Raw genomic sequence first — 20,598 nt, 5'->3', positions numbered from 1 at the left:
TCTAATGGCTCGTCTCCTCAATATGGACTAGAGTATTTACTCCCTGGGAAGACTGGTGTATTTGTTTTGGATGTCAGTGCCTACCCACCCCACCTCCCGAGTAGGGCCTTTTCAGGTTTTTAAATTTTTCCATTATTTCTTGGCTGATCAAAACCCTTGATTAGGCTAGGCACAGTGGCTCATGGCTGTAATCCCAACACTTTGGGAGGCTGAGTTCAGGGAATTGCTTGAGGCCAGGAGTTCAAGATCAGTCTGGGCAACTTAGTGAGACCCTGCCTGTCTCTACAAAAAATTAAAATTGGCCAGGTGTGGTGGTGCATGCCTGTAGTACCAACTACTCGGGAGGCTGAAGTGGGAGGGTCACTTGAGCCTGGGAAGTTGCAGCTCCAATGAACCATGATCATGCCACGGCACTCCAGCCTAGGTGACAGAGTGAGATGCTGTCTCTAAAACAAAAAACAAAGTGAAACTCTTGATTGGCATAATTTTGTTTCTCCATCAGCTTTCTTTTTTAAAAAAATACTGAAGTAAAACATGTATCTTTAGCTATTATCTCTTAAATCAGATTACCTTCTGTAATAATTCTATGGGAATTATTCTACTGGAGCACAGTCATTCAAGCCTGTAACCCCAGCACTTTGGGATGCCAAGGCGGGAAGACTGCTTGAGCCCAGGAGTTTGCAACCAGCCTGGGCAACATAGACACCATCTCTACAAAAAAATAAAAATAAAAATAAAAATAAAAATAAGAAAATTAACCGGGCCTGGTGGTGTGTGCCTGTAGTCCCTGCTACTTGGGAGGCTGAAGTGGGAGGATCCCTTGAGCCAAGGAGGTAGAGGCTGCAGTGAGCCATTATAGCACCACCACATTCAAGCCTGGGCAACAGAGTGAGGACCTGTCTCAATAAAAACCGGCAAAAAACTATGGGTGCATCGTACGGTTGCCAGTGAATAAGGTTATAAGATAAAAAAACAGGATGCTCAATGAAATTCAGCTAACCAAGGGCTGTATATTTTTAGTGCAAGTATATCCAAAATATTAATGAGGTGTACTTACACTAAAACAAATATTCATTGTTTACCTGAAATTCACATTTAAATAGGCATCCTGTATTTTCATTTGCTAAACCTGGCAATCCTACCAGCACTTTCACATGAAGCCATGAGGGTTGCCTGGATTCATGCTGGTAGGTAAGCACCAATCCATTCGGTTGCCTCAGACAGGACAAAAGCCATTTCCCCTAAAAAAATCGTTTGGTTTGACGGTAGGTAGCAACGAAGCACGGAAGAATCTTGACCCTTTGAGGAACCCGTAACTGACGCAAGTGCCATAAATGCTACTTTGATTGATTCCCCGCCCCCTCCATTCTTCTTTTCCTGCAATTGCTCTATCACTTCTTCCCTGTCAAGTCCCGCCCTTGCAGCTACCTCCAACTGCAGAGGAACCGGTTGCCTAAAAGGAGCCGGCAAAAGCGCCTACGTGGAGTCCAGAGGAGCGGAAGTAGTCAGATTTGACTGAGAGCCGTAAAGCGCGGCTGGCTCTCGTTTTCCGGATAACGACTACAGCTCCGACTGTCAGTGCCGGCCTTCCTCGTGTGAGGGGATCTGCCGGACCCTTGCAAATTCAATTTCTTTCCCATTCCGGGCCCTTCCCTATCGTCGCCCCCTTCACCTTGGATCATGTTCAAGAAGTAAGGACATGCTGTGGCCTCCATCGGCTGCTCACAAAGGCGGTGGGGTGGGGGTGGGGAAGAGGGCGAGAGCTAAGATCCTCTTTCTCTCTCCCCCGCCCCTGCCATCCTGACTCCCTAAGGTTTTCTATAGTACTATGCTCTCACTCCCAACTTGAACACTTCTTTAAGCTTTCCATCCGTAGTCCTCAATCGGGTTTCAGTCCCTCCACTCCCATTGTTTTTTCTCCTTACCCCTCTTTCTCTTTTGCCCCCTCCCCCAATTCTGTCTCCATTCCTAGGGTTCTACCAATCACATCCGTGCACTGTGATTTAGGGGCATATCCTCTGTAGCTGAGAGGGGAGCCCTGCGCTCACTGCCATATGTTTATTAGTTATGAACTGAATAAAGGAAGGCTTGACTTCCTGGGTCATGGGAGTGAAGGAGTCTGGGTGACAGGAAGCAAGCGGCCTGTCATGCCTATTGCCTAGCTGCCAGATTAACCTTGCCTTGAAAATAACGTGATTGCCCCATAGGCTATTCAGTATAAGGAAGACAAAAATTCCTTGGGAATCTACTAGTGGGTTTGCCTTCCAGATTTGGTAGACGCAAAAAGCAAAGGGGGAGCATGGGCAAAGGAAGGTGGGTTTTGTGCATGAAATTTTGAGCAAAAATGAAATAGGGATCTTAGAAATCATTATTGTCATCACTTAAAAAAAATCTCAGCAGATTACATAGCCTAGCAGGGACCAATTTTCTATGTTATACTTGGGTTGGTCTTTTGTATCTCAACAATTGAGGGTTTTGTTTTTTGATCACAGGTTTCCTTATTGGTGGGAACCTGTGTTTCTTCCTGGGTAGAATTGAATAAGATTTTCCAGGAAAGGCATCTGTGTAGCTAATTACAGATTATGGTGCAAAGTATGTCTCATATTCCTTCCCCCAACCCCAGCTAATTGCTGTATACTTGACAGTTTATTTCAATATTGTATTAAGACATTGGTTTTGTGCTGGACAGAGTAAAAGGGAAGTGGTATTTTAAAAAAAAATTATTTCATAATTATTTTAAGTATCTACTTGGTTGGGAATAAATGACTAATTAGAACAATACCTTTAGGTATTCTGATACCTCTACTTAGAAATGCCTGTTTCTTTTCTTGCAAAAATTACTTGGCAGATTTGATGAAAAAGAAAATGTGTCCAACTGCATCCAGTTGAAAACTTCTGTTATTAAGGGTATTAAGAATCAATTGATAGAGCAATTTCCAGGTATTGAACCATGGCTTAATCAAATCATGCCTAAGAAAGATCCTGTCAAAATAGTCCGATGGTAAGTCTTTGTTTTTGTCTGTGTAAAGCTTGGTGTAGCTGAATATTTAATGATTAGATTGCACTCATACTAAATGGAATTATTTTCAGATTAACTATTGATAGATTAATAATGGGGTAGACACAGAATAACTCTAAAACTCCAATATTTGCATTTTCAAAGATTATCTATGTCCCTGAAAAAATGTAGCTTTGTGTATTGATTGTTTTAGTAAAGAGTTAAATGTTTTAGTTCAGAGTTGGATTTAATTTATTTCAGTTTGTTCTTTAGAGAATTGTTTTATTGAATCTAACAATAGAATTAATAAAATGTGAAATAAAATTGGTTGTAGCAGGTAATATTTTTCTTTTTTTCTCTACTGGACTTGTATGATAGGAAAAACAATGTAAACAATATTTTTCTGGCCAGGATTTTTACTGACTTTTTAAAAAAGTTTACTTTATCACTGTATATGCGTGTTTTATGTTGTGAATTTTTGAAAGAAAATATTTAACTTGGTACTTTGTGACATTTGTCTTACAGCCATGAACATATAGAAATTCTTACAGTAAATGGAGAATTACTCTTTTTTAGACAAAGAGAAGGGCCTTTTTATCCAACCCTAAGATTACTTCACAAATGTAAGGTTTTTTATTTTTATTTTTTGAAATTTTACTCTTATTGCAATATTCAAATGTAAAGTCTTGTAAGAAATATGCATTTAATCAGATGAGATACTGCTGGGGGAGAAAAACAAATATGCATTTGGGGATACTGAAAGACACAAAAAGTTTAAAGTGACTTCTGATAATTAACTCATTATTTATTAGTACTAGGTAATAATGAATGAAAAACTAAAAAGAATGCCCATCTTGTGGTAAATCTGAAAAATGCAAATTCTCTCATGCATTCCAGAAAGCCCAAGAAAGATCATTTATTCATTCATTCAACAAATATTTATTGCCAGGCACGGTGGCTCATGCCTGTAATCCCAGCACTTTGGGAGGCCAAGGCAGGCGGATCACCTGAGGTCAGGAGTTCGAGACCAGCCTGGCCAACATGGTGAAACCCGTCTCTACTAAAAATACAAAAATTAGCTGGGCTTGGTGGCAGGTACCTGTAATCCCAGCCACTCGAGAGGCTGAGGCAGGAAAATCGCTTGTAGGAGGCGGAGGTTGCAGTGAGCCGAGATCATGCCATTGCACTCTAGCCTGGGGGACAAGAGCGAGACTTCGTCTCAAAAAAAAGGAAAAAAACCAAACAAACACAAATCTTTATTGAACTTACTATGTGCTAGGCACTCAGCTAGGTGCTGAGAATACAATGGGAAGCAAAGACATTGTCTCTGTCCTTAAGAAACTAATAGTCTAGTTTGGAGAATAAACAGCAATTAGATAATTACACAAATATGTATTTACAAACTGTGATAAGCATTGTGAGCATTTTCATTTTTTATATTTGTATCTATTAGCCTAATAGAGAAAAGTCAATATATGAGAAAGCATTGACTAAATGTTCTTCCATCCAGTTATTTCCTGTGATGTGTGTAAATGCGTATTTTTTTTTTAAATTGGGCTCTCTGTTACATAGTTTTTAAAAATTGATATATAATAGCTGTACATTGTCTGCTGTTGTGGTACCTGTATCCCCCCCACCTATATATATTTATAATGGTTGTACATATTTTAGGGGTACATGTGATATTTGATACCTTTATAGAGTGTGTAATGATCAAATTAGGGTATCTATCACTTCAAACGTTTATCTTTGTGTTGAGAAGACTACAATTCTTCTAGCTATTTTGAAATATACAGTAAATCATTATTAAATATAATTTCCTTACTGTACTCTCGAATACTAGAACTTATCGACCTGTATTTTTGTACCCCTTAACCAACTTCTCTTCATCCCCTTGTAGTTTTTTTTTTTTTTTAAATTAACAGGCTTTTATTTTTTAGATCAGTTTTAGGTTTACAGAAAAAGTAAGGAGAAAGAACAGAGTTCCCTCTCCCCAGTTCAGATTCCCCTATGAATAACATCTTGTGTTGGAATGATACATTTGTAACAATTGATGAACCAGTATTGATACCTTATTATTAACGCAAGTCCTTAGTTTACATTAGGGTTTACTCTTTGTATTCTACACTTTTATGGGCTTTCCCAAATACGTAATGTCAAGTATCTACTGTTAAGTATCATACAGAATAGTTTTACTGCCCTAACATTCTTTGTGCTCCACCTATTCATCCTTCCTCCCCCTACTTCCCCAACCCCAGGTAACCACTGATCTTTTTAATAGTTTTTTTACTTTGCATTTTTCACTTAACATTATATCACGAAAATTTCCCACAGCATATTAAATAGTCTCCAAAAACCATAGTTTTTGGAGGAAGGGGTAGTATAAGTTTTGAAACTATGGTTTTTGGAGAATACTTGGGAGGCTGAGGTGGGAAGATTGCATGAGCTCAAGAGTTCAAGGTTATTGTGATATATGATTGCTCCAATGCATTCCAGCTTGGATGGCAGAGCAAGACCCTGCCTCAAAAAAAAAAAAAAAAAAAAAAAAAACACAAAAAAGATTACCAATTTGGTAAACAAATGATAGTGTTTCAGAGTTTTCTTTTGTATCTGTTAGATTACTATAATTTGGGGATATATTTGTTCAGATCCTTTGCCTTTTTCTGTTGAGTCATTAGTGTTATTAATATATTGTATTTCTTTTCTTATAGATCCTTTTATCCTGCCACACCAGCAGGTTGATAAAGGAGCCATCAAATTTGTACTCAGTGGAGCAAATATCATGTGTCCAGGCTTAACTTCTCCTGGAGCTAAGCTTTACCCTGCTGCAGTAGATACCATTGTTGTATCCTTCCCAGGCTAAAACTGCTGAAAAATGTATTCATTGTGCTCTTATCATTACTGCGAAAGGTGTATCATTCAAGAGAACATTAGATGTACTTTTTGAAGGTTACTGTTACTCTTACCTCATGCCTTTCTGGTTACATTTGAAGTTGTATAGAGTAATTTTATTTGTTGCTACTAAATTATCTCATCTTAGGTCGTTTCTTAGAAGTTAAATGAGAATAAGTTACAAAAGAGTCTCAGCTGCATTTCAGCCCAGTCAGGGCCTACTGTTATCAGACTTAGGACACAATAGGGAATTCTTGATTACTAGGGGAAAGGATATAGATGATATAATTGGATCAGCTTTTTGGATATCAGCTTGCCACTGTAATGTTCATTTTGACTTACTGACATACATTGGAGTAAAACCTCTCAAAAGGGAAAAGAATTTAGTCACCAGGTATAGGTATCTCTTCCCAAGCAAAAATTTTGTGTTGGAAGTGAATAGTGGGAAATATTGGCAACCTCCAACTTTTATTTTGAAAATTAATTATTTGAAAAGTTGGGTTTGGGGGCCTCAGAGCACGTTTTCTCTTTTTTTTTTTTTTTTTTTTTGAGATGGAGTCTCGCGCTGTCGCCCAGGCTGGAGTGCAGTGGCCGGATCTCAGCTCACTGCAAGCTCCGCCTCCCGGGTTCACGCCATTCTCCGGCCTCAGCCTCCCGAGTAGCTGGGACTACAGGCGCTGCCACCTCGCCCGGCTATTTTTTGTATTTCTTAGTAGAGACGGGGTTTCACCGTGTTAGCCAGGATGGTCTCGATCTCCTGACCTCGTGATCCGCCCATCTCGGCCTCCCAAAGTGCTGGGATTACAGGCTTGAGCCACCGCGCCCGGCAAGCACGTTTTCTCAAAGAGAAATGTCAGAGTCCCAGATAGTCCTTAAAGATCGATTCAACTTATGACATACCTGAGTATTCTGCATTATTTCCATTTCTGCCATGCTGTTTCAGCTATTTTCTGGATTAAATAGATTTTTGTGACTATTCTGGACAAGAGAACATCTTCTCCTTTATCATAGCCAAAGCAGTCATTTGCCTCAGGTATAGAAAAGGAATGGTACTTGGTGGGAATAGGGAAATTACTTTTAGAGTGTGTTTATCTTATTTTATTTTTTAAGACGGAGTCTCTGTCGCTCAAGCTGGAGTGGAGTGGCGCGATCTTGTCTCACTGCAACCTCTGCCTCCTGGGTTCAAGCAATTCTCCTGCCATAGCCTCTCGAGTAGCTGGGATTACAGGCACCCACTATCATGCCCAGCTCATTTTTGTATTTTTAGTAGAGACAGGGTTTCACCATGTTGGTCAGGCTGGTCTCAAACTCCTGAGGTCAGGTGATTCACCCGCCTTGGCCTCCCAAAGTGCTGGGATTACAGGTGTGAGCCACCACGCCTGGGCAGGGGTGTGTTTAAGAATAAGAATAAGAAAAAAAAAAAAAAAGATATTCTCTGTTGGGGCAGTTACAGCGAAGGGGTAGTATAAGTTGTATGTTTATATTCTAGGAACAGTTTATGTTGACATGCTTTTTGCATAATAGATGCTCACATATTTGGAACACTGAATGAATTGAAAACCAAGGGAGAAAAGTGAGGACGGGTTTTTTTTTGTTGTTGTTGTTTGTTTGTAATATTTATGATTCCTCTAAGTGTTGGTAAGTTTTTAGTTCTGGAGTTAACCTTAAATGGAAAATTTTCTTAGTACCCAGTCTTTACTTTTAAAAATAATTTTTATTTTGAAACAATTATAGATTTAGAGAAAGTTGTAAAAAAAAAAAAAATGGTACAGAGAGGTCTTGTGTACCCTGAATCTTGACTTTTAAAAATATGTACTGCAGTGTTTAACATTCCAGAAACTTCAAATGTTAATCAAGACCACTCTGGTTTTTCTAGAAAGGTTGAAACTGTTATATCGGGCTCTTAAAGGTAGACTGGGAATTTAACTATTATTTTAAAACATCCTTTACATAAAACCACCATTCAGGCTGGGTGTGGTGGCTCACGCCTGTAATCCCAGCACTTTGGGAGGCCGAGGCGGGCGGATCACGTGAGGTCAGGAGTTTGAGACAAGCCTGGCCAACATGGCAAAACCATGTCTCTACTAAAAATACAAAAATTAGCCGGGTGGGGTGGTGTGCACCTGTAATCCCAGCTACTAAGGAGGCTGAGGCAGGAGAATTGCTTGAACTCAGGAGGCGGAGGTTGCAGTGAGCCGAGATCATGCCACTGCACTCTAGCCAGGGTGACAGAGCAAGACTTCGTCTCAAAAACCCAAAAAAACAGCTGGCCATGGTGGCTCACACCTGTAATGCCACCACTTCGGGAGGCCAAGGCAGGCGGATCATGAGGTCAGGAGTTCAAGACCAGCCTGGCCAACATAGTGAAATCCCGTCTCTACTAAAAATACAAAAATTAGCCGGGTGTGGTGTAGTCCTAGCTACTCAGGAGGCTGAGGCAGGAAATTTGCTTGAACCTGGGAGGCAGAGGTTGCAGTGAGCCAAGACTGCGCCATTGCACTCCAGCCTGGGCAACAGAGTGAGACTCCGTTTCAAAAACAAACAAAAACCCCCAGCATTCAGTGATCAGAATAATTAATCAGAACAATTAATATTTATTGATTTCATGGCTTTTAGTATTTATGTGCAAGAAATTTTACTCCTTTTTTTGTGTGACTTACTCTGGTTTTGTGGGCATGGGTTATAGTATTAACATTTGAGTTGAAAGAAAAGGGGTTACTAGATTTATTCATTTAGCATTTACTGAGTACAGTATACCCACAGACTCTGCTAGGTCTCTGCTCTCAAGGAGTTAATGGTCTAGGGGAAGACACAAGAGGTGTTCCAAGTGGCTTAACTAGCTAGTAACGTGATCATTATTTGACACCCTTCCCTTGATGGGGAGGCCCCAAGGCATTTTGATAAACAGTTTTCTTAGCTGTGTTCTTTCAGGCTATCATGGCAGAAGGAAAACAGCATGCTCTATGTGTTGGAGTCATGAAGATGTCTGCAGAAGACATGTAAGTCTTACTTTAGGCCCCCTTAACTTTTGATATATGGGTAACCAACCCAGGAAGCATCAGAATTATAGGTGAAATTTGCTGTCATGTATACCACATTACACAAATATCCAAGCACAGAAGCTTCATTTCTGATATTTCCTAACACTTAGGAAGCCAGTGAAACCTATTTTGTCTTCAGGATTGTAGTCTTTCTTAAGCACTGAAAAGAACCCATGTACCAACACAGCTGTTTTATATGTGTGTGTGGGGTACTTTAGGAATCTTATTTAATATAATTTAAACTGGGGAAGGAGGGAAGATGTTTTCCTGCTGTCTTCATTTTATTTTTATTTTTACTTTTTAAAATTTTTTTGAGATGGAGTCTCACTCTGTTGCCCAGGCTGGAGTGTAGTGGCGCGATCTCGGCTCACTGCAACCTCTGCCTCCTGGGTTCAAGCGATTCTCGTGCCTCAGCCTTCCAAGTAGTTGGGATTACAGGCGTGCGCCATCATGCTGAGCTAATTTTTGTATTTTTAGTAGAGACGGGGTTTGACCATGTTGGCCAGGTCAGTCTCAAACTCCTGACCTCAAGTGATCCACCCACCTTGGCCTCCCAAAGTGCTGGGATTACAGGTGTGAGCCACTGTGCCTGGTCATTACTGCTAGTTTTAAAAACTGATATATCTCACCACCACACAGTATTTATCTTATATTCTGACCTGGTAGTACAAGAAATGTAGAATATGTAGAGAACTAGTAAAGATATATTACTAAAACATAGGCAGTATATTTAAAAACTTTAGAACCCATTTGATGACCAAATTAGTGGTATTAATTTTGTTTCAGGGTTAATGTAGCACTTTGATATTCCTCTAGTCTTGTGACATTGTTACTCTGGTTCTATAGACCCACTAGTTAGATCACTAAAATCACTTTTAATATAAGCTGCCACAGAGTAATGTAGTTTAATATAAACAACAATGTAATTGTGATGGCAATAAGTTATTTCGTTGTGGCTTAATAATTAAAAAATAACAATATACTTTGAATTATATTTATCACAAGACTATAAAAATGCATAAAAGTATGTTTATGTGTTTTTTTCCCTTCTACAGTGAGAAAGTCAACAAAGGAATTGGCATTGAAAATATCCATTATTTAAATGATGGGCTGTGGCATATGAAGACATATAAATGAGCCTCAGAAGGAATGCACTTGGGCTAAATATGGATATTGTGCTGTATCTGTGTTTGTGTCTGTGTGTGACAGCATGAAGATAATGCCTGTGGTTATGCTGAATAAATTCACCAGATGCTAAAATTCTGTTAGCTTCAGAAATTATTTTAAGTTTTCTTAAACTCAAGTTAAAATTGGGTAGCAAACTTGGACATTAAAAGGTATCTGGTAAGTAACGAAACTCAGACAACTTAACGTCCTTTCTTAGGCTAATGATATAAGAGTGAAGAGCAGGACTTGGTCAATGGATTGCCACTTTATGGTAGACCTCTAGAGAAACTGTCTAGTTAAATGGGGCTAGAAACTAGACTAGGAATTTTATTCTATTACTCCAGGCGACCCAGCAGTGCTCCTTCTCTTGTGTGTGTGTGTGTGTGTGTTTTGTTTGTTGAATGATTTTTTTTAAACTTTTCAATGGAAAATTCTAAACATATTCAGAAGTCTGGAGAATAGTATAATGGACCTTTCCATATCCATCACCCAGTTTCAGTTTATGGTCAGTCTTATTTCATCTATTCCTCAATTATTTCTCCCCCCCACCAATTATTTTGAAGCAAATCCCAGACATCCTATCATTTCATCCATAACTACTTTATTCTTTTTTTTTTTTTGAAACAGGGTCTTGCTCTGTTGCCCAGGCTGGAGTACAGTGGTGTGATCTTGGTTCACTGTAACCTCTACCTCCTGGGTTCAAGCGATTCTTGTGCCTCAGCCTCCTGAGTAGCTGGGATTACAGGCATGTGCCACCATACCCAGCTAATTTTTGTATTTTTGGTAGAGATGGGGTTTCGCTATATTGGCCAGACTGGTCTTGAACTCCTGGCCTCAAGTGATCCGCCTCCCTTCAGCCTCCCAAAGTGCTGGGATTATAGGCATGAGTCACTATGCCTGGCGTCATAACTACTTTAGTATGTATCTTTAAAAATTAGAAAAACCCCATAATACCATTATCACACCTAAAAGTCTAACTGTTTCTTAATATGATCAAATATCTAGACTGTTAATTCTCTTGTCTCTTAACTGTTGGTTTGCTTGAAATGGGTACCACACAAGGTTCATACATTGCATTTGGTTGTTATTTATTGAAGTCTATTTAATTTATAAGTTTTCTTTTCTTTTCCCCCTTAAATTATTTAAGAAATCTAGTTGTTTTGTCTTTAAAGTTTCCACATATATTCTGGATTTTGTTGATTGTATCACCGTGAAGTCATTAACTTGTTTGTATGCTTCCTGTGTATCCTGTAAACAAGTAAGATTGATCAGATTCAGGTTCAGTTTTTTTAGTGCCGCCTTTTGAGTAAAGTCATACCAAACAGATGCCCAGAACATCTGGATTTGGGTCCTCACTAGATTCTTCAAATAATGCATATCTTCTATAAGTGGAATATGAGGGACATGAACCTGCTTTAGTAAGAACAGTAATCTGTTTGGGGAGTTAAAAGAGCAGTTGTGGATTTTTTTTTGATAAAGACCATTTTTTTTCCTGATAACCTTGCTGTTATTCTAGTGTCTTAGCCATCTTCATTTGGTTGTTTACCAATATATGACATGTGATTTTATTTTTCAGATGGATACAGACATATACAAGATTGTGGTGACCTGTGTTACAGTTAGAAGTTGGTGAGAAAGGTGAGGGTGGATAGCAAAAAGAGAGAGATCATGTGGCTGGCTGTTCCAGCTGGATCTCCCAGGATGTAACATAGGTGGACATAGATCCAGGGTCTGACCCTCAGCTTGAGAAACCATTTCCCACTGATGAAACTTGTAAGACTTGGAGATTCCTCAGTTAGAATATAAATGTATTAATTCATAGTGATAGGTCTGCCTATGGTAAGCAATTAGGAAACAGGAAGTTACTTGGTAAACATAGGTATGAGCAAAGGAAGATTGATAAATTGGGGTAATATTTCAGTTGTGCTGAGGTAAAACTTGGAGAATTTTTCCTGCTTCATCATTAATTAGAATGCTTATCTCTGCCAAAATCTCGTCTCTTTCCTAGCCCATAGAGGTGCCCTGATATTTTATTTCCTATATCCTTTCCAAGTTCCATGTACTTTTCCTTTTGTTATGACAGTTTTATTCTGCAGCTTACCATATTATTTATTCCTGATCCATAAAAGTATAAATAGTCTCATCAGGAACTCATTAAGTCATCTCCCAGGGAGGTTTCTTCAACAGATAGTTTCATTTTTTGCTGACTTACTGGCTTCAAATTCAGATGTCTCCCTATTTGGGGGAGGAGGCACCCTATTTGAGGCCTGTAGCTCCTTATGTTCTTAAAAGGAATATATAAGTCATTTATGTCAAAATCAAACTTTGACCCTTTATTTTTGGTGCTAAGATAATGTTATTTGACCAAGATTGCCTATGGAGTATTAGCAATGAAAAACAAAGCACACATATACACACATTAGAAAAGTAAAAACTTTTAATAGCTTGGTTTTTGAAATAATTCATCTTTGTGTCTAACCACTGTTACAGTGGGTGTAAGGAACACTTTTTAAATATTCAACATCAACATCTGTGCTTGTTTTTCTACTGTGCTGAGGTACACTGTGTTGCCTTGGTGATATGGACTAAATATGTATGTTCTCTGCTTCCCCTGAGTCTGAGGCCTCTGCTCATCACTGTTAATCCGGGATGTCACTCTACCTGTGTGATCTTGGTCATTTTCTAAACATTAGGTCATGCATGAAAGGCAATTCAAAGAGATTAAACTAGCAGATATGTCAGCATCTTTAGATACCATGCTTAATGGAAACTTAGTTTACCCATATTCCTGAGAATAAGAATACAGGAATAGAGAGCCTGCTTCTCTCAGGCAGTGTGTCTTTCATTCATTTTTAGTTTCAAAATTAAGTTTGTGTCAAACCAACCTACAATCTAGCAACTTGTGTATTGAACTCACTTTTACTCAGACAAGATCAGTTCAGCTCAACAGGTATTTATTGAGTATCTACTAGATTCCAAGTGACGTGGCATGAAGATGAATAATACAGAAGTAGCCTTTGCCCTTAAGGAGCTTCCAATCTAGTGAGTAAAGAAAATTTACATTTTAAATAATCTGGGTAATGGTGACAGCCCAATACTAATATGTAAAGCCAGTAGGAATGTACTAATACTTTTCCAATTTTAGTCATCAAAAATTGTAAATTACAAATGAACTAAATGTAATAATATGCCATAGATTGTATCTAATGTGAGGTTAAAAAAAAAATCCCAGCTGTCCTGGAGTTGCCGTGATTCAGTATTCCAACTCAGATGATTGTCCTATTGTCCAGTGACATAACGGCCTGATCAGTTCTCTTCCAGCAGACTGTCTGTTATGGTGGTTTGGTAGTGGTCTGTTGGGAAGCTGCACTTTTCCTTTTCTTTTTTTATGCTCTGGACCCCAAACAAAAACAGCCGGCTTTATTCCATTGGTAGTCATGAACATTTCCAATTTGAGGGATTTTATATTCCCCAAACAGAAGGTTATATGGCATATATCAAATAATAATGATATCCAGCCAGGTTCCCCCTCTGTACACAAATCAGTAACTGAAGATACAGTATTTCTAAGTATAATACTTCAGAGGAAGAGATAAGAATTACAATTCACTAAATTCGTGGAAGTGTTTCATTATAATAAATATTTCACTTATTAATAATGTAGCAATTATATATTAATAGAAATATGAATGTATGCCCAAGCAAAATATGGTAAATATTTTAACTTTGTTTATCTAGGTTCCTTAATTTTGAGAATATAATTATCAAAGCTCTTCAAGAAACTCAAAATGATTCCAATTTCTGTGGAGTATCCATTAAAACTGATATATAATGAAAAAAAAACAGTGAAAATGTATGCATCAGTTTCTAAGAAATCATACTTGTCATCATAGAGACTGATGCATGTAAATTAAATGTATTATATTTTTTTATACTTGTATGTATTTTATACTTTGTATACTTTTATTACACTTTTTAAGGCAGGTAAAAGAATGAGTAGATATTATCAACTATAACAACAAATTTGTTGAATATTGTGTTAAAACCAAGTAAAGGACCACAGCTCCACCAGATCAGGAATGAATGAACAAAATTGAGGGCCAGTTTTTAAATCATTGTTGAGACTATTAGGTTCATTTGTCTGTTTAAGAGGCTCTCCTTAGGGGATATAATTTATGCATGTGGAAAAATACAGGAGATGATTCACTGGAATTTCTCTTAATAATACCATGTTCATTAAGAATAGGTCATTGGGAGGAAAAAGAAATAAAAACATCCGAACTCATTAGTATAATTAATATTTGCCTCTTAGAATGAAAATTAACTCCAAATTTTAGCCTTGAACACTTTAAGAAATGAAAGATGAATTAGTGAAATAATTTCTACTTAAAATCTTAGTTGTTACGGAGAATGACATCTCACTATTAATGTCCAATTCTAATTAAATGGATTGTTTTAGAAATGTATTTGTGAAATATAGCAAACATAGCTAGTGATAGTAACAGGTGAAAACTGATATTTCAAATGACTAAACAGACTTGGATTAGAGGAAAGTAGGAAAAGGTGTGTAACTAACAGAAGCAGTTAACCAAAAATTGAGCTTCAGGCATCAGTCTTATGTGGAAGACTGTAAATCAACAGGCTAATATTCAAAATATGACAGACATCTTAATATCAACATATGCTAAATTGGTTTATCTTTAGGCAGAAACAGAAAGCAAAAAATCAAACTCATCCAACTCATACATTTTTTGTTGTTTTTAAGATGGAGTCTTGCTCCATTGCCCAGACTGGAGTGCAATGGCGTGATCTTGGCTCACTGCAACCTCTGCCTTCCGGGTTCAAGCGATTCTCCTGCCTCAGCCTCCCGAGTAGCTGGGATCCCAGGTGTGCGCCACCATACCCGGCTAATTTTTGTATTTTTAGTAGAGACAGGGTTTCACCATGTTGGCCAGGCTGGTCTCAAACTCCTGACCTCAGGTGATGCACCCGCCTTGGCCTCCCAAAGTGCTGGGATTACAGTTATGAACCACCGTGTCCAGCCCAACTAATACATTTTTAAAATCCCATTTTAAAAGTAAAACCACAGTTTTCATATAACAAATTTTATTGCTCTTCATTTCATTCTCCAATTTTAAAATGCTTTACTTTCAGCCAATATGTGACTATAGGAGACTTCAAAGGCATAATCAATTACTCCCTTAAAGTTCATTGTAAGTGTTCTCAGAACTCTACCACCTAGAATTTAAAGACAGGAATATTTACTTTTCCTTTATAATTTTAATTTATTGTAAGGCTCGATTGTCAATAACTATTAACTTCCATTTAATAATCTATGGTGAAATAGGTAATTTCTTATTTTCACAAGCGTGTGAGTAAAAGACTGGGTTTTAAGCAATAAATCATTTGTTCTAACTAAGCACATGCTTGGAGAAAGTGCTGTTTTTCCAAACATATGCCTTGAAAACAAGTAAAATTCAATTCCCTATTTGGTTCACGGGAAGCCGTATTGGGGTGACTTCCAAGATTGGCCAACCTGTTATTATTCTTACCACCTCTTTCAAAAAGCGATGTTGTCTTTGTCCCCAAATTCTGGGGTTGTCCTATGCTGATGCATGATGAAGCCCTGAGGCTTGGAAACTTGTAAACCAATAAGATGATTTAGGCCGGGCGCGGTGGCTCAAGCCTGTAATCCCAGCACTTTGGGAGGCCGAGACGGGTGGATCACGAGGTCAGGAGATCGAGACCATCCTGGCTAACATGGTGAAACCCCGTCTCTACTAAAAAATACAAAAAACTAGCCGGGCGTGGTGGCGGGTGCCTGTAGTCCCAGCTACTTGGGAGGCTGAGGCAGGAGAATGGCGTGAACCCGGGAGGCGGAGCTTGCAGTGAGCTGAGATCCGGCCATTGCACTCCAGCCTGGGCGACAGAGCGAGACTCCGTCAAAAAAAAAAAAAAAAAAAAAAAAAAAAGATGATTTAATGATGAAACTGCATGTTAGTTTGACACTGTCTATTAATATTAAGTCCTTGAGTGAGCTTAAATCTGAGACCCTTGTAAAAGCAGCATATAGTTCCAGTTTTGCTTCCCTATCAGTGGAGCTTGAGATGTCTGTTCCTGCCTACTGATATTTTAACACATCTTTAGTTTCTCAAGATCTGAAAGATTTTGTATGCACATCTTAGTCTGGATACTGTTTTCATTAGTTCTAATGCTGCTGCATGCAAATTTTGTTTAAAACCAAAATTGACTCTTCACATCTGGACTAGATTGGACATGGTGAAGAGGCTGGAAGGAAAGTCCTTTTTGCTCTGTAGGCCCTGGACAGCTTTCTTAGAGAGTTGACTTATCCAGGATTAAGAAAAAGTTTTCTTTTGCGTGACTAAATTATTTCTACAGTTTGCTTGTGTAAGCATTTTAGATTTAAGCAAGTTCAAGTTGAAATATATTTGAATATAAAGTAGAAACAGCTTCATTTAATGGGATAATAGCAATCTCTAACCCATCAAATTAATATCTACTAAATAGCTTCCAAAAAGCACTGACGGGAAAATATTTTTCACTAGCATGGCTTTATTCAGTTTCAAAAATAGTAGGGGCTAAAATGTTCGGACATTTATCCTGCATTTATTTTGTGTTTCACAAGGTTAAAATTTTATATTTTGTAAAGTGTCTGAAAAAGAGTCCACAAAGTGTTTCTGCTTTCTTGCTCCTGAATGCAAAGGTCTGAGAGAAGGCACATGGCCTCATTAGCTTCTGGGTGTTGTCAAACCCAATCCTCTCAAGTACCAAATGCCCAGATACAATTATTGGGATGCAGGAATCTCATTTAAGCAGTGGTTTTTGCTGATATAAAGACAGATATCTTGATTAAAGTGTAGGGAGATAGAAACCATAACAATTTGGGCAATTTTGGCTCTAATGTCTAATTTGTTGTGAAAGGGGAAGATGTTCTAAGCTAATGTTCTTAAAAGTAACTTATGAATTTCTTAAAAATAGTTTTTAAAAGGCTGTTTCAGGAAAAGCTGTTTTATTGCATGGCACAGATTAAATGTACAGATGTTATCTTAAAACAATGAAAGAGTTCCCCTAATTTGAATATTCAATACCAGCTGTTATTCACATCAATATTTTAATATTTTACCATCAAGATATTTAATACAAAAGATTGATACATATTTAACTATTTAGAATGCTAAAGTTGTCCAGATGAGTAAGAGGGAAGGAGAAATAACATTCCCCAAGTACCTACCATGTGCACAAGCTCTACTTATATATCTTGCTTAATCTTAGAAATGAATCCATGAGGTAGATTTTAATCTCATTTTACAAACGAGGAAACTAAGGCTCAGAGAGGTCATACAACTTCAGAAAAGTTGTATGACCTCTCTGAGGTAATAAATGGCAGAACTGGAATTTGAACCTAAGTCTGCTTGTCTGTAAATCCTGTGTTTTGCAGAAAACTCCCCTTGTATTTCATAAAATGTTAAATCTTGGCCCAAATTCAAATCACCATCTTTATGGGTTACTGGAGAGAGGTATAAGTTGGCAAGGCTGTGTTCCACAATGGGAAAATATGGGTAGGATTTGAATGAGGTAAGAGTGGGATGCTTGCACAGTATCATATTTGTGCGGCTGGAGTAATGTTTTTCTGTTTCCCTCTTAAATAGCAAAGTAGAGTAGGAGAATCTTGAAATTGAACTCAGTCCTGAGGTCTGCTTTTCCTATTATTAGTCACTTTCAAGCCAGGTGATTTGTGACCATTTAAATGTTATGCTATTTCAAAGTCTTTTCTACATCTTTAGAAAAGGACATGAGGGAGGGTTAGTTAAGTGGGGCAATGAGAATGTAGAGTGTAATGTGTAAAAGCAGGACTAGCAGTTGCTCTGAAGATATCTGGGAAAGGCCGGGTGCGGTGGTTCACGCCTGTAATCCCAGTACTTTGGGAGGCCAAGGTGGGTGGATCATGAGGTCAGGAGTTCAATACCAGCCTGACCAACATGGTGAAACCCCATCTCTACTAAAAATACAAAAAATTAGCTGCGCATGGTGGTGGGCACCTGTAGTTCCAGCTACTCAGGAGACTGAGGCAGGAGAGTGGCATGAGCCTGGGAGGTGGGCACAGTGAGCTGTGGTCTCCAATGCCACTGCTCAGCCTGGGCAACCAGAAAGCCTGAGACCTCTGCTCCTTAAAAAAAAAATTAGCTGGGCATGGTGGCCAGCACCTGTAATCCCAGCACTTTGGGAGGCAAGGCAGGTGGATCGAGGTCAAGAAGGGTAGAACACCCTGGTCCAACAGGTGAAACCCTGTCTCACCCAAAAACACAAGAAAAAAAAAAAAATTAGCTGGGTGTGGTGGCGTGTGCTTGTAATCCCAGCTATGTGGGAGGCTGAGGGAGGAGATTCACTTAGACAGGAAGGCGGAGGTTGCAGTGAGCTGAGATTGTGCCACTGCACTTGGCCTGGGCAGCAGAAACAAGACTCAGATCTTAAAAAAAGAAAAGTATTAAAATTAATGACAGGAAGAGTTTGGGTTCAGTTATAATTTAAGGGAAAAAACATTGGGGGCCCTGAAATCTATATATTGCTCCAGATCCAATGATTTAATTTTGAGAAGAAAAATCCAGTGATTGAACTCATGCAAGGAGATGGCCTGGGGCTTGCTGTAAGTCAGGCTGCAGTTTGCATTGCATTAAAGAAAATCAAAAAAATTAATAAACTTTTAGAAGAAACTTTAAGTTTTCGCCCATTCACATTTAGCTCTTGGGGTCTCATACTTCTGGACTTGCTTAGACCTATGCTATCTAATATGGTAGCCACTGCCCATCCATATGTGGCTACTGAATACTTGAAATGTGACTAGTCTGAATTAAGATGTGCTTAACTGTAAAATACACCCTGGATTTCAAAGACTTTATAAATAATGTAAACTATTCTTTACTGTTGGTTACATGTTGAAATGATAATATTTTGGATATATTTGGGTTAAATAAAATATATTACTAAAAGTAGTTTCACCTGTGTCTTTACTTTTTAAATGTGACTATTAGAAAATGTGAAATTAAAGGCTGGGCGCGGTGGCTTACGCCTGTAATCCCAGCACTTTGGGAGGCCAAGGCAGGCGGATCACGAGGTCAGGAGTTCGAGACCATCCCTAACATGGTGGAACCCCATCTCTATTAAAAATAGAAAAAAAAATTAGGCGGGCGTAGTGGCGGGTGCCTGTAGTCCCAGCTACTCAGGAGGCTGAGGCAGGAGAATGGCGTGAACCTGGGAGGCAGAGCTTGCAGTGAGCCGAGATCGCTCCACTGCACTCCAGCCAGGGCGACACAGACTCTGTCTCAAAAAAAAAGAAAAAAGAAAATGTGAAATTATATTTCATGTTTATATATGGCTCATGTTTTATCTGTTGTACGGCGATGGGTTGAAGAATAGGCAGTATTCCCTGAAGCTTCGTGCTACAGGCAAGTGCTTTAAAGTGGTTAAGTATGAAAAAGATGATCAGTGCCAGCATTCAGTCTTCCATCAAGCCAGGAAGTTTTTCCCTCTTCCCCTCAGATGGTACAGGGGTGGTATTTTGACTATTGGAATATTTCTATTAATTCAACACTTTGGGAAACTAGGTGGATGTCTCTATCATTCACTCACTAGATCAAAGCATTTTTTTTTTTTTTCTAATGGAAGTCTGTCACTCTTTAAAGGCAGTTATCCCTCCTATTTATCTCTCTAAAACCTGAGTCTTATTTTTAAGTCCTGCTCTTTCTGCTAGGGCTTTTGCCAAATTTCCAAAGCGATGGCATAACTAATGTGGCTATTCTTGCATGTAATCAGTAGAAACCTAAAGAAATGGGAACTATGTGGGTTAGAAGAAATAGCATTTATCAGGCAGGGCGCAGTGGCTCATGCCTGTAATCCCAGCATTTTGGGAGGCCAAGGCGGGTGGATTACTTGAGGTCAGGAGTTTGAGACCAGCCTGGCCAACATGGTGAACCCCCATCTCTACTAAAAATACAAAAATTAGCCGAGTGTGGTGTCGCATGCCTGTAATCTCAGCTATTTGGGAGGCTGAGGCAGGAGAAATGCTTGAACCCAGGAGGCAGAGGTTGCAAGGTTGCAGTGAGCCAAGACCATGCCTGCGCTCCAGCCTGGGCAAAAAAACAAATAAAAAACTATCAAATCCAGGGCTGACCACTATATTCTAATACTACATTACTAAATTACAGTTTGTCTTACTGCTCATGCAAAGCTTATGTGAAATGATTATTTGACTATGATGAATTATGAGTTTGGGTTCCTTTTGCTTTCCACAAAGTACCAGGCCTACTGCCTACTGTTGACCTCATAGACACCCAATATACACAAAACTATAGTGTATGGATGCCACACTAGTAAAGCTGGATTTTTTTTTTTTATTATGGTAGAGACCGTAGAGATACACCATTTCATCATTTTATACTTTCCAAACAAGTCATTTTCCCATTACCCTTTAAATGCTTTATA

At 38.7% G+C, this 20,598-nt stretch overlaps 1 protein-coding gene across 2 annotated transcripts; it reads left to right on the top strand.

Moving 5' to 3' along the window:
* Window positions 1-1,282: 1,282 nt before the first annotated feature.
* Window positions 1,283-10,194, top strand: MCTS1 (MCTS1 re-initiation and release factor). Of its 2 annotated transcripts, none has more exons than XM_003918223.3 (6): window positions 1,283-1,691; window positions 2,849-3,001; window positions 3,524-3,621; window positions 5,710-5,843; window positions 8,822-8,889; window positions 9,987-10,194. In XM_003918223.3, the coding sequence occupies exons 1-6, from the start codon at window positions 1,681-1,683 to the stop codon at window positions 10,066-10,068; spliced, it is 546 nt and encodes a 181-aa protein (XP_003918272.1). In that variant the 5' UTR covers window positions 1,283-1,680; the 3' UTR covers window positions 10,069-10,194. The 2 variants fall into 2 exon arrangements, with proteins under 2 accessions (XP_003918272.1, XP_003918273.1); XM_003918224.4 differs by lacking the exon at window positions 1,283-1,691 and adding an exon at window positions 1,770-2,313.
* The last annotated feature ends 10,404 nt before the right edge of the window (window positions 10,195-20,598 follow it).

Source organism: Papio anubis, chromosome X, assembly GCF_008728515.1.
Source record: "Papio anubis isolate 15944 chromosome X, Panubis1.0, whole genome shotgun sequence".
NCBI classification, from domain to species: Eukaryota; Metazoa; Chordata; class Mammalia; order Primates; family Cercopithecidae; genus Papio; species Papio anubis.
The sequence above is the reverse complement of the archived record's forward strand: the minus strand, read 5'-3'. Positions and strand labels throughout refer to the sequence as shown.

What these genes read in the sequence shown, in the direction of transcription:
- MCTS1 (XM_003918224.4), top strand. An exon ending in CCTAAGATTACTTCACAAAT is followed by an intron (nt 3,622 to 5,709) that starts GTAAGGTTTTTT and finishes CTTTTCTTATAG; the next exon opens with ATCCTTTTATCCTGCCACAC. An exon ending in AAGATGTCTGCAGAAGACAT is followed by an intron (nt 8,890 to 9,986) that starts GTAAGTCTTACT and finishes TCCCTTCTACAG; the next exon opens with TGAGAAAGTCAACAAAGGAA.